Source organism: Puma concolor, chromosome D4 (genome assembly GCF_028749965.1).
Source record: "Puma concolor isolate L17-30 chromosome D4, mPumCon1.1.hap2, whole genome shotgun sequence".
NCBI classification, from domain to species: Eukaryota; Metazoa; Chordata; class Mammalia; order Carnivora; family Felidae; genus Puma; species Puma concolor.
The window spans coordinates 42,765,346-42,779,857 of NC_141679.1; the positions used below are offsets into that span (position 1 = coordinate 42,765,346).

Consider the following 14,512-nt stretch of genomic DNA (forward strand, 5'->3'; position numbering starts at 1 on the left):
TTGCAACATTATACTCATACTTTTTAAAACTTGTGTACTTGCTTTTTTGTGTTCTACAGAGCCAAGAAAATGATGAGCTAAGAGATGCCCATGAAAAACGCAAGGAAAGGCTACAGATGTTACAGACCAACTACAGAGCAGTAAAAGAGCAATTAAAACAGTGGGAAGAAGGCAGTGGCATGTGAGTTACATAGCTCATAAAGGCATTTCCCTAAATATTAAATGGAATCGAGTAGCATCGTATAGGTGTTTTAATGGCTTTTGTTTGATTTTAAAGAAATTACGTGGTATTCAAATCTTTCCTGTGAAGTTTTGAATAGATAATACAATAAATGAAAGCAGATAAATATGCTAGCAATAACTATAGATATTCCTATCATTTGCAGATTTCATAATGTAGGTGATTATGAATTATTGTATACACTTAAATATCAATAGAGTAGATTAGTAAAGTAGATAACTTAATGCAAAATTAGTTCATACCCAAATGATTGAAAAAGTAAATAAATAAAATAATGGTAATACAAAGTTTATAACTCTTTAATTGGAAGACCAGAGAAATATGAAATTCACATATATAGTTAAATTAACTATCTTAAAACTACTTCAACCTAGTATGCAATTTGAAAATCTTTACTATCCATCAGTTTGTTCTGCAGCTTATCTGAATGAATTGGCGGTCTCAGTTCAATTGCTCTGAACAGGTGTTCAGATCTTGGTTAGTCGTAAGTGGCTCCCCTGTTAACAGTATCAACAGAGGGCAAAGGACTGAATGAGTACAGAAAATCTACTACCCTCTCATCTTTTGAGATGGATCCTTTAGGGCAATGTTGATGATACACATTGGTCTGTTCTGTAGAGAAATACTGTTTCTAAATTGGCCAGTACAGCACTTTTACAAAATAAAAACGAAGAGTTTGTTTTATGTACAGAAAATGAAAACATAAAGGGCATTTGGCATGTTTTGTAGGTAATTGTCACGTCTAATTTTTTCTTTTGAAGAATGGAAAATGTTTCATATCACTTGTCAGTAAAGTAGTGATAAAGCAATTTGTCCTGCATTTAGCCTCTGCTCACCTAACTTTAGTAGTCACTAGAAGCGTGAAAACTACTTTCTGACATATTTACTGATGATAGCTTGTTTTAAGAGAAAGTGCATATACGGCATTCAGATTGGTTGGCAACAAATTCTAGATGAGTTGATTGCTTATAATCCTTTTTTAGAAAGTGGCCATCCTGCAATATATGTTTTATTATTACTAGAATGAATAGAGAGAAATAGACCTAAGACTGTCATATTTCTGCTTAAAAGTTTGCTTTCTGTAGTAGCAGGTTAGTCTTTTGGAAATTTTCACACAGGATTTTAATTTCTACAGACTTAGGTTTGAGGAAATTCATTCCATAAATAGTGAGCTTGAATTTAGAAATTTGGTCAATATATGTTTTTAAATTTTAGGGAATGTATAAATAAATTTACATTGCATTTTGAACATATTAAGGAAGAAAACAACTTCATTTTAAAAATAGGACTCCTATCAGAAAAATAAAGAGAGCAGATCCGCAACAACTTCGCCAAGAAGATTCTGATGCTGTGTGGAATGAACTGGCCTATTTCAAAAGGGAAAACCAGGAGCTAATGATTCAAAAGTGAGTTTCTTTTTTAACAACATGGACTTAGATAAACATTTGGGAGAAATTTTTTGTGGCTTAAAGGTCGTGAGAGAAATACCTTATAAAATTTGAAAATGAAATAATCTGGTTTTTGTTAATAAAAATAAAGAAAAAAAAGAATAGCTTTTTAAATATATATATATGTATAATGCAATAACAAGTTGCACATTTGCTAGCTCTAGCCGAAACTGTATAATATGATCTAGGGATTGTGTTAATTAATGTGGCTCTCATCTGTTGGAGGTGTCGCTCTTCATTAGCTTGTATTTTAGACACTGCCGTGCTTCATTTTTGGAATGAGGTGGAGAGGGGATAACCTAGCCAGCCATCCTTGTTTGATCTCCTAGATACATACGCAATGCAGAATGCCTGAGCTCTCTTGGTTCCCTGCCCTGTCCTGCTAATCCCAGCTGAGCTCATTATGGTGTAGCCTTGCTGCTACTCTTGGAGCCAGAGCTGTCCAAGCTAATTACTGGTAGCAGCAGAACTGCCTGTTAAGGGTCTGGTATGGATCTGCTAACATGGTCCTTGGTAGTGACCTGCAAAAGACACGAGGGAATTGCTTTCTTTCTTGCTGTGCACTGCCTGTCCTTTGGGCTTAATGCTGATCCCTCCACATAGGTCTTTTAGCTGCCCTAAGTATAAAACTTGATGAAGGATACTCATATTTTAGAAAACATACAGTTTTCTTGCTTGATCTTATAATTCACAGGCTATTATATTCAGCTTGGCAAAGACAGGACACTTTTTATTTTGAAATTTAAAGGACTTAAACCAACATAATTAGCCTCTTCTGCTACTTAACTATTTTTTCATTTAGAGCTAATTTTTGACATCAAGAGCATGCAGTTTTTTTGAAAGCCTGATGTCTTTTAGATTACTAGAATTTAGCATCATGTGGCATAATGCAATTAAATATCATTGAATTTTTTTAGCTGAAAATCGGACTCATACTTTATATATTATATGATAACACATGTAACTTTAGATTACACCTTTTCCATATGATGATAAACTTTTAAGGAAATGATATGTCAGACTAAAATGTGTACTTCCAATGACCTTTTAAAGTACACTACACTCTGTTAGTGCTAAAGTCTTATGCTGATAAGAAAGTTTCTTATCTTGAAAATTATTTATAGATTTATCCAGAAATAGTCCCTGACAATTTTTAATAGCTTTTTAATAGCTTTAATGAAATATAATTCACAAGCCATGTGATTCGCCATAGAGAGTGAATAATTCCATGGCTTTTGGTGCATTCAAAGAGTTATACATCCACCATTGCACTAAATTTTAGAACATTCTCATTTATCCCCTCCCCCACACTGCACACCACTTAGCTGTTACTTCCCCAATTCCTCTACCACCACCACACCTTTTAGGTAACCAGTAATCTACTTTCTGTGTCTATAGGTTTACCTACGTGGGGCATTGAGAACCTCATTAGATGATGTTATAGTTTTTGCTTCAACTATCAAACACAATTTTAAAACTTCAAAAGAAGGATGTTGTTAGCCTTTCCACCGTCATTTTTTCATTGCTGACCTTCCAGGTTCCCTTCTTTTATCATTTTATTTCTGTTTGAAGAGCTTCCCTTTAGATTTCATTTAGGCTAGCAACAAATTCTCTAATATTTCCTTTATTTAAAATGTCTTCATGTCAGCTTCATTCCAGAAGGATATTTTCACTGATTAGAGAATTCTAGTTTAGCATTTTTTTTCTTTCGGACTTGAAAAATTTGGCACTTCCATGTTTTCTGATGAAAAATACACTGTTGTTTTAATTATTCCTCTAAAGGGAGTGCATCATTCTCTTTAACTACTTCCAATCATTTTCATTTGTCTTTACTTTTCAGAAGTTTAATTATGTCCTGTCTTGGCATGGATTTCTTTTGGTTTATCCTGTTTGGGATTTTCTAAGCTTCTTGAAACTCTAGGTTTGTGCTCTTTGTCAAATTGGGAAATTTTCCTCTTTATTTCTTTAAATACTTTTTTCAGGCCCACATTCTTTCTCCTCTCCTTTCGGAACTCTATTTTCATGAATGTTAGATTTTTTAGTATTAACCTACAGGTCCCTGAATCTTTGTTCATTTTATTTTTAAGCCTATTTTATCAGTGTCATTAAAGCTGGGTAATTTCTATTGTTCTGTCTTCAAGTTCACTGATTTTTTTTCCTCTTTCATCTGCTGTTGAACCCATGCATTGAGTTTTTTACTTTGGTTTTTATAACTTTCAGTTTTAAAATTTCCATTTGATTCTTACTTATATCACTGATTTATTTGCTGAGACTTCCTATTTTATTTGTCTCAAGATCATTCATAATTGTTTATTGGAGCATTTTAATCATGGCTACTTTAAAATCTTTGTCAAGGAGCACCTGGCTGGCTCAGTTGGTAGAGCATGTGACTCTTGTTCTCAGGGTCATGAGTTCAAGCCCCACATTGGGCGTGGAGATTACTTTTAAAAAAAATCCTTGCCAAGTAGTTCTAACATGTGCATTATTATCTTGGTGGTGGTATTTCTTAATTACAATTTCTCCTTCAAGTTGAGATTTTTTTGTTCTTGGTATGATGAGTGATTTTCACTTGTCTCCATTGGGAGTGTTTTATGTTTGAGACTTTAGATCTTATTTAAATCTTTTATTTTAATAGATCTCTGATGATATTGTGTCTAAGGGAGAGGGTCCTATCAATACTGGGAGAAGTGATGGCAGTCTTAGCTCCTAACTTGACTCCTGCTGACACTGCATTAAAGGATGTGTGAAGGGGTGCCTCATTGTACTTGATGAGGGTAGAACTTCAGGCTTCTGGTTTGACCTTCCTTTATTGACAGAAATAGCAAGGATTTTTTTTTAATTCCTTTTTCCAGTGGTATATGGCGGGAATAGAGTGGTTATTGTCAGTATGATTTCTGTCCTACTTGTTTGCCCACTTCTCAGTTCCTTGGCTAGGGAGGGCAGAATTTGCTTGAGACTGTTTTTTATTTGTGTCCATTAGCATTTTGAGGTTGTGGATTTCTCTAGTACCTACTTTGAGATATTTGGGAGGAAAGAAGAAAGCCAGAGAATTTATCACTGTGGGTTGTTTTCCACTCCTATGGTCCCTCTCGTGTCCTTCTTCTTTTCCCTGCCTTTCAGAGTTTTCTAATATTTGTTTTGTGTTATCACATTCAGGGTTTTTATATTTAACTAGTGGGATGAATAGGGATAGACATGTCTACTCCTTTTTGTCAGGGACTAGAAGTATTAGCTTATTTTTCTGTGGACCAGGCAGTATTATTTTTGTGTCATACATTTGGCATCTAGTTTAATACTTAGCCCTGACTATTTAAGACTAGAACATATAAAAGAAGATGTCCTACTAAAACTACTTCCAACCGAATTTGAATAGTACTTCCAAATTCAATCTTAAAAGTTGAGTTAACTTTTGAAGGTCCTAATAAAAAATTGTGTGGCAGCTCTAAGTCAGTTTATAAAATACGTTAAAGGAAATGATGCTACCACTGACCCATACTATAGTGTTTCTACCATTGAATATAGTCAGAAGTATGTTGCTGCTGTAGTATAAGAATGTGAGGACTTGAGAAATTTGCATGGAATATAGTTCCTATATTCATAAAATATATGTACTTATTAGATCATAATGATGTTATTATAAAAGACCAAGAACTTCACAATCTATGAGCTAATAAATTGGCTTGTTCCCTCAGTATTTATCTAACAAATATTCATATATTTTCATTTATTCACTATTTAAACAATATAATTCAGAGCTACACATAAGCTATGGATTGAATATACAGTGGTGTGTTGAAGAATAATAATTGCAAACTCTTAATGAGATTTATTTTAGGGCCATCTGCCATGTGCCAGTGAGGTGAAACCATTCTTTGGGATGCGAGGTAGTGAGGGGCAAGGAAAGCTTGCAGAAATGCCAGGCTTACTCAGCTTTTCCACTTAGTTGAGGATGTTGCCTTACCATAACTGAGTTAGATTTATGAACCAACAAAGTCATATTAACATTCTCCTAAATGAAGAAGTTAACATTTTCCTAAAGACAAAAATATTTGTGTACTTTATTTCTGAGTAGTGATATAAAACTATAAAAAGAGGTGCAGTTGCCACAGGATATTTAGCTTTTCTTATATTGCAAATTCAACATGTCCTTGAAGTCAAGGGAAGGTATACTGACATTCACTGGATGTTTATCTGCATCTTTGGCTAAATAAATCAGGAACTTGCAGTGGGTGGGTAATTTTGGTCTTTTTGTACTAATCCATAGCCTATATAAAAATGCTACATCTGAGTACTCTGCTAGGTCCAGGTAAACACAGAAAAATAATATGCCACCCTTTTTTTTATCAGGACCTCATACAGCTTAACAGTAAAAACAAGCAAAAGGGCGATAAGAGCTATAAGGGAATAGTAGTGGCATAAAGTAGGGAAAATAGCATTATGATTTGTCCATTTGTCCAAACCAGAAACCTAGGGGGTTATAACTGATTTATCCCTCTATCTGACCTCCTTCTAATAGTCTTAATGATTCCATATCACAAATATCTCTAAAATATATCTGTTTTTCCACTCTTACTATCAATGCCCTTGTCCAAAAACTACCATCATATCTTTCCTGCTCATGTAGAATAAACTTGTAAATATCTCCCTACATGCACTGTTATACCCTTGAATCCATTTTCCCACTAATGCTGCAGGGTGATCTTTTAAAAATACATATAAGAACATAACTTTCCCTTGTTTAAAACCCTTTACCATCTTTCCATTGCTCTTAAAATAAAAACTAAATTCTTCATATAGCACACTTGAACATCTTGACCCCCTTCTTATCATTTCTGTTTCACTTTTTTGTTTCTTACCTGAAAATCAGTATGAGAATGTAAAATATTTGCAAAGAATTACTGATGCTTTTCCTATTTGATGCTGAGAATCTTGGCTGGTGAATTTGTCAGTGAAGGTGGGTAGAGTTGGGGCCAGTAGTAAAGGGGTTTAGAATTCATAATTTAAAAATTCAGTTTTATTTTATAGAAGCAGGGAATTCTACCCCATATATCATAACTAAAGTCTTCTTCAATTCAATTATCTTTTGATCATTTTTCCTTAATGATAAAAAGTAGATAAGCTATAGATCAATGGAATACCATCTCCTTTCGGTTTAAACATTAAATGTATGCTGGCCATGATGTCAAAGAATATTTTATAAAATTCAATAGTAATAATTTTTAAGGAGCTAAAATCAAAATATTATGGTAGGAAAAGTTCAGTTATTTTTTTTTCCTTTAGCAAAGCAAGACTCCCTGTTTTCTTTCAGTGCAAATATTATTTTTCCATATATAGAAATGAGGATTAGGAACTGAATTTCTCTAACATGAGTTGGAAATAAAATTCTCAAAAAAAATGTCTGCTAAATCATGACATATTTTGCAAACACATGTATTTTTGGATAACTGTTAGCACTGTAAGAATTACACATTAGTTTTATTTTAAAGCATACAACTTAGTGACATTTAGTGTATTTATAATGTTGTATAGACATGATCTTTATCTAATCCAAAGCATTTTAATCACCCTCAGAAGAGACCCCATATCCATTTAGCAGTCACTCCCAATCTGCCCATTTCTGCCTTCCTTCAGTTCCTGGCAACCACTAATCTGCTTTCTATCCCTGTAGGTTTACCTATTCTGAATATTTTATATAAATGGAATCATATAATATCTGACCTCTTGCATATGGCTTCTTTCGCCTAGTATAAGGTTTTCAAGAATCATCCACATTGTAGTATGTCTCAATACATCTTTCCTTTTTACAGCTGAATAATATCCCACTGTATACAATAAATATATATTTATTCATTCATCTCTTTTTAATTTTTTTTTGTTAATGTTTATTTATTTTTGAGAGAGAAAGAGACAGAGTACGAGCAGGGGAGGGGCAAAAGAGAGGAAGATGCAGAATCTGAAGCAGGCTCTCGGCTCTGAGCTGTCAGCACAGAACTCAGCATGGGGCTTGAACCCATGGACTGTGAGATCATGACCTGAGCCAAAGTGGGACGCTCAACTGACTGAGCCATCCACGTTCCCCTTATTCATTCATCTCTTGTTGGCTAATTGGGTTGCTTCTACTTTTTTGCTATTATGAATAGTGCTACTATGAACACTTATGTACAACTATTGGTTTGAATACTTATTTCCAGTTCTTTGGGATATAAACCTGTGAGCAGAATTGCTAGGTCATATAGTAAGTATATGTCTAACTTTTTGAGGAACTGCCTGACTGTGTTCGTAGTGGCTACATCATTCTGTATTTTCACCAGCAATCTACAAAGATTCCATCTGCCCTCCATTCTAGTTAACACTTAGTCTTTCTTTGCACATCTTTGCATGTATTTTTTTGCCATTTGTGTTGCTTTGGATAAATATCTATATAAGTCTTTTGCCATTTAAAAAAATTGGGTTCTCTTTTTGTTTTTGAGTTACAAGAGCTCTTTGCACGTTGTGGTTACTAGACACTTACAAATATTTTCTCCCATTCTGTAGGTTGTCTTTTTACTTTCATAATAGTTTCCTTTGATATACAAAGGTTTTTAATTCTATGAAGCTTGATTATTATTATTATTACTATTATTTGCTTATGCTTTTGGTTTCATACCCATATACATATCTAGCTATCACCGAATCCAATGTCATAAAGATTCACCTCCATGTTTTCTACTATGTGTTTATAGTTTTAACTCATACTTAGATCTTTGGTCCATATTACAGCTTTGACAAACAGGCTATATGATCACATGTAAAAGTTATAATGTGATGAATTAATAAGGTAAGAATTTAAATGTATCAGTTCTTGAGAAATCAATTCAACATCAAACAGTACAGGCTACCATAAGCCAAGTGCAAATGAGAATATGAGTTCTGGTGTTTTAGTATAATCAAGTCATGTACAAGTTATCAGTGTCTGTTGGAAGGCAACAGATTTCAAGGCTATGTGGAAACAAGTTTTGAATCTCACTTACTTTAAGACTGAGAATTGGAGACAAGAAATTCAGCCACTGATGTTGGATACATAAGGAAGGAAACTCATTTACATATTAAGTCTTCATAAGTAAGAGTGAGAAGTTTCAGAACAAGATCAGCATGAAACCTAATTCATTGCTGTTAGAGCACCGAAGCCTAGGGTCCCTCATCGACCCCGTCTCTAGTATGTTACTAGTACATGATACAACTTGAGGCCTATAGATAGGCTTTAAAAACACTCATGATTCTGTTAAAGTACTGGGGTCTGGAAGCAAGTAAACTATTATAGCTAAGTAAATAAAATGTGGAAAAATAAAGGACTTTTAAACTTTTAAACTATGGAGTTTTATAATATTAGTTACATAGTACTGAATCTGTGACCTTTTGTATTGTGGTGCTTTCAGTCATTAATTCAATAAATTTGCTGGGCACTGGAAGTAAAATATTGAGCAGAACACGAACATTCTGGCCTCACAGGCCTTCGGTTTATTGGAGAACATAAATAGTAATCAATAAACACACAAATATATAATTACAAATTTCATTGATATGAAGATAAAGCTTTGCTGTGCCTTTCCGTGTTTGCATCTTCCCTGATTCTTTCCATTTTTCCCCTTTGTCTTTAGCCAGATGGATCTGGCTAAAATATACAGTAAAACCTTGGATTGCGAGTAACTTGTTCTGTGAGTGTTCCATAAGATCGGCAAACATTTCTAATAAATTTTAACTTGATAAATGACTGATGTCTTGTAATACTAGTAATACGTGACACCAAATGTCACATAATCACAACTGAGACAATAGTTCTTCTCTCTCTCTCTGTGGCATTGGGGGTGATTGTCTCCCATGCTCTGATGCTCAATCTCAGGCCACGGTGTTTGGCAGAAATCAGTGGTTTTTCAAGTGTCCACAACTGGTGCTAGTGTATTTTTTGTCACTTCAAAGCACCTATGGACAGTCCTTTGCTTTTCCATACAAAAGTAAGCTTAGGAATGCTTTGCTTCATTCTAGGTCAGGCTGCCTACAGACATAGACCCATTCCTCTGCTGCCTTATTGCCAATTACATTGAATATAGTATATGACAAGAGTTTATTAATACTGTACTGTAGTCAACATCCATGCGAACATACACAATGGCTCCCATGTAGAAAAAGGTTGAAAAGAAAGGCGGTAAGAAGAAGGAGATGATTATGATGGAAGTTCAGAAGGAAATCATTGAGAAGTACTATCGAGGTATGCAAGTGGCTGAAATTGCAAGGTTTTATAAGTCTATGTCTGCATCTTGTCTGCAGAGGAGGAAGAGAAAAAGGTGGAAGGATCCATTCACTTCAAATGAGATTAAGACGATGTGTAAAATGTGGGAAACAGTGCAAAATTTTGTAAAAAAGCACCACCCAAATAAGTCTGTAGCAGTGCAAGCGATGAATCTGTTTAATGATAATACAATGTCACATTTTCGTGAAATCCTCAAAAGGAGTCAAAAGTAAGTGTCATTGGATAGGTTCCTTGTTAAAGTTGCACGAAAAGAGAAAGATTCCATTGAGCCAATAGATAGCAGTGATTCCATCAGTGATAGTGAAAGTTGTCCTACACAATAACCCTCCTCTCTCTTGTCTCCCCCACACTAACCATGAGGGTTTTCAAAGGTAAGTGCAGGTTAATTTGTTTATTTTTCTTTATATTTTGTATTTTCTTTATTATTTTGTATGATAAGACAGTATTGTAATCATTTTTATATGAATATTTTTGGGTTGTAGAACGAATCTTCTGAGTTTCCATTATTTCTTATGGGTAAATTTGCTTTGATATACAAGTGCTTTGGATTACAAGCATGTTTCCAGAACGAATTATGCTCGCAAACCCAGGTTTTACTGTACTTTTGTTTGCGGTGTTACCAACTTTAATTGGGGGATATATATTTTTTTTTGTGGCAAAATTTACATCACATGAAACTTACCATTATAACCATTTTTAGGTGTACAGTTAAGTCCCATTAAATATGCTCACATTGTTGTCCTGCCACCACCACCATCCATGTTTAGGACTTTTCATTTTCTCAAAATGAAACTGTACCCATTAAATAATAGCTCCCCATTCCCCCTTCTCTCAGCTCTTATCTTTTTCTCCTTTTGTCTCTATGAATTTGCCTATTCTAGGTATCCTATAGAAAATGGAATCATGTTTTTCTTTTTGTGTCTGGTTTATTTCATTTGTCATAATGTCTTCCAAGTTTTTCCATGTTGTAGTATGTGTCACAATTTCTTTCCTTTTTAAGGCCGAATAATACTATGGTATGTATATACCATATTGTGTTCATCCATTCATCCACTGATAGATATTTGTGTTTTTTACATCTTTCAGCAATTATATTTTTCTTGTATTGTCATTGTATTTTACTGTACAATTAGCAAGAATGTTAGTTAAGAGAAAATATTTTGTGTCCGTTGGCAGATATTCACTGATGTAAATGGCAAGTATATTTTGGAGTTTTATTTTCTTACTCTTGAGATTAACTTTTAATATTGATACCTTAAACTATTTTCATATATTTGAGACTGTATACACATGGTATTTGTTCTTTGAGGTCATCTGTTTTAGTCCATTCTGGCTGCTATTACAAAATAATGCACACTGTATAGCTTATAAGCAACAGAAATTTATTTCTCATAGTTCTAGAGGCTGGAAGTCTGGATCAGGCATGGTCTGGCAAGGGCCTTCTTTCATGTTGCAGATATCTTGTCTTATCCTTATATGACTGAAGAGGTGAGGGAGCTCTCTGGGGGTTCTTTTTTAGAGGCACTAATCCCATTCATGAGGGTTTCACATGACCTAAGAACATCCCAAAGTTCTGACCTCCTAACACCATCATCTTTGGAGGTTAGAATTTCAACATGAATTTTAGAGGAACACAAACATTCAGGTCATAGTATGATACACATAGTATTTTTAATTTGATTGTTACCTTAATTTTCATACATTTTAGGCACAATATATATAATGTTTTTAAAATTACCTAAAGAATTAATAGTTTTTACTAAAAGAACACGTAGTGTATCTTAAGTGTTTAGTGAATAATCATTTGATTTTTCTGAAAAAGAAAAACCATAAAAATTACTCTCTTTAAATGTATTTTGTCATACTAACAGTTTATGTTCTTTAAACAACAAAACTGGAAGTATCACAATTCCAGACTTCCAGTTATATTAGAAAGCTATAGCAATCTAAACAGTATGGTAGAGGCATAAAAATAGACACATAGATTGGGGCATCTGGCTGGCTCAGTCAGTAGATCATGTGACTCTTGATCTTGGGTCCTAAGGTTTGAGCCTCACATTGGATGTAGAGATTACTTAAAAAGAAAAAAAAGAGGAGCTCTTGGGCGGCTCACATCCTCCCCACCTGACTTCGAATCAGTTCATGATCTCATGGTGCGTGAAGTTCAAGCCCCACATGGGGCTCTCTGCTGTTGGCATGAAGCCTACTTCAGATCCTCTGTCCCCTTCTCTCTCTCTGCCCTTCCCCCACTCATTATCTCTCTGTCTCTCTTAATAAATAAGTAATCTTAAAAAATACCTACTAAGAAAGAAAAATGCAGACATAATAGAATAGAAATAGATAGAATAGAAAACCCAGACATAAACCCAAAGTTATATGGTTAATTAATCTTTGACAAAGGAGGAATGAATATACAATGGGAAAAAGACAGTCTCTTCAACAAATGGTGTAGAGAAAACAGGGCAGCAACATGCAAAAGAATAAAACTGGACCAATTTCTTACGCCATGCACAAAAATAAACTCAAAATGGACTAAAAACCTAAATGTGAGACCTGAAACCATAAAAATCATCGAAAAGAGCACTGGCAGTAATTACTGTGACATCAGCCAATAGCACCATTTTTCTAGGTACGTCTCTTGAGGCAAGAGAAACAAATGTGAAAGTAAACTATTGGGACTACATAAAAATAAAAATCTTCTGCACAGCAAAGGAAACAAACAAAACTAAAAGGCAACCTACAGAATGGAAGAAGATATTTGCAAATGACCTATCTGATAAAGGGTTAGTATCTAAAATATATAAAGAGTTGATACAACTCACCCAAAAAATAACCCAATTAAAAAATGGGCCGAAGACATGAACAGGCATTTCTCCAAAGAAGACGTACAGATGGCCAGTGGACATATGAAAAGATGCTGAACATCACTCATCATCAAGGAAATGCAAAACAAAACTACAATAAGATACCTTTCAGAATGGCTAAAGTCAAAAACCCAAGAAACAACAGGTGGTGGGGAGGATGTGGAGAAAAAGTAACCCTCATGCACTGTTGATAGGAATGCAAACTGGTGCAACCAGTGTGGAAAACAGTATGGAAAGTCTTCAAAAAGTTAAAAATAGAATTACCATATGATTCAGTAATTACTACTAGGTATTTACCCAAAACATACAAAAACACTAATTCAACGTGATACATGCACCTCTGTGTTTATTATAGCATTATTTACAGTAACCAAGATATGGAAGTGTGTCCACTGATAGATGAATGGGCAAAAGGATTGGTGTGTGTATATTTATATGTACATACACACACACAATGGAATATTTTTCAGCTGTAAAAAAAAGAATGAAGGTGCGCGTGGGTGGCAAAGTCAGTTTAGCGTCCGACTCTTGATCTCAACTCAGGTCATGATCTCACAGTTCATGAGTTTGAGTCCCACATCCAGTTCTGCATTGATGGTGTGGAGCCTGCTTGGGATTCTGTCTCTCCTTCTCTCTGCCCCTCCACTGCTTGTTCTTTCTCTCTCCCTCTCAAATAAATAAACTTAAAAAATTAAAAAAAAAAAACTAATGAGGGGGCCTGGGTGGTTCAGTTGGTTAAGCGTTTGACTTCAGCTCAGGTCATGATCCCGTGGTTTGTGGGTTCAAGCCTCACATCGGGCTCTCCACTGACAGTACAGAGCCTGCTTGGGATTCTCTCTCTCTCTCTCTCTCTCTCTCTCTCTCTCTCTCTCTCTTTCTCTCTCTCTCTCTCTCTCCCCCTCTCTCTCTCTCTCTGCCCCTCCCAGCACCCCCCTATCTCTCCCTCTCTCTGTCTCAAAATAAATAAATAAAAGTTAAAAAAAATAAAAGTTAAAAAATCTTGCCATTTGCAACGACATGGATAGAGCTAGAGAGTATAATGCTAAGTGAAATAAGTCAGTTAGAGAAAGACATATACCATATAATTTCACTCATGTGGAATTTAAGAAACAAAACAAATGAGCAAAGGGGGAAAAAAAAAAGAGAGACAGAACAAGAAAACTTAACTATAGAGAACAAACTGATGGTTACCAGAAGAGAGATGGGTCGTGGGATGGGTGAAATAGGGGATGGGGATTAAAGAGTACACTTGATCCTGATGAGCACGGAATAATGTATAGAATTGCAGAATCAGTATATTGTACACCTGAAACTAATACAACACTGTATGTTAACTACACAGGAATTACAATAAAAAATCTAAAAACCAAACAAACAAACAAACAAAATCCTTTCTTTAGGGCAAATAGTTTCATCATCAAATAGTATGTTGAGTTTGAACATCTGAATTAAATGGTAATGACCATATATAGGTACCAATTTTTTTTTAATTTATTTATTTTGAATAGAGCAGGCATGCAAGCAGGGAGAGGCAGAGAGAGAGGAGAGAGAGAATCCAAAGCAGGTTCTGTGCTATCAGTGCAGAACCCAACATGGGGCTTGATTCCACAAACCATGAGATCATGACCTGAGCCCAAACCAAGAGTCAGGCACTTAACCAACTGATCCACTC

General features: G+C 34.9%; 1 protein-coding gene across 3 annotated transcripts in view; it reads left to right on the top strand.

Annotated features, from left to right (window-relative positions):
• The window catches only part of CNTLN (centlein), a 329,566-nt gene that overhangs the window by 188,269 nt on the left and 126,785 nt on the right, over nucleotides 1–14,512 (top strand). For all 3 annotated transcript variants that reach the window (XM_086685372.1, XM_025934944.2, XM_086685371.1), the window contains exons 11-12: nucleotides 60–181; nucleotides 1,528–1,647. In XM_086685372.1, coding sequence (XP_086541498.1) covers nucleotides 60–181; nucleotides 1,528–1,647 — 242 coding nt within the window. The remainder of the gene's footprint in view (nucleotides 1–59; nucleotides 182–1,527; nucleotides 1,648–14,512) is intronic.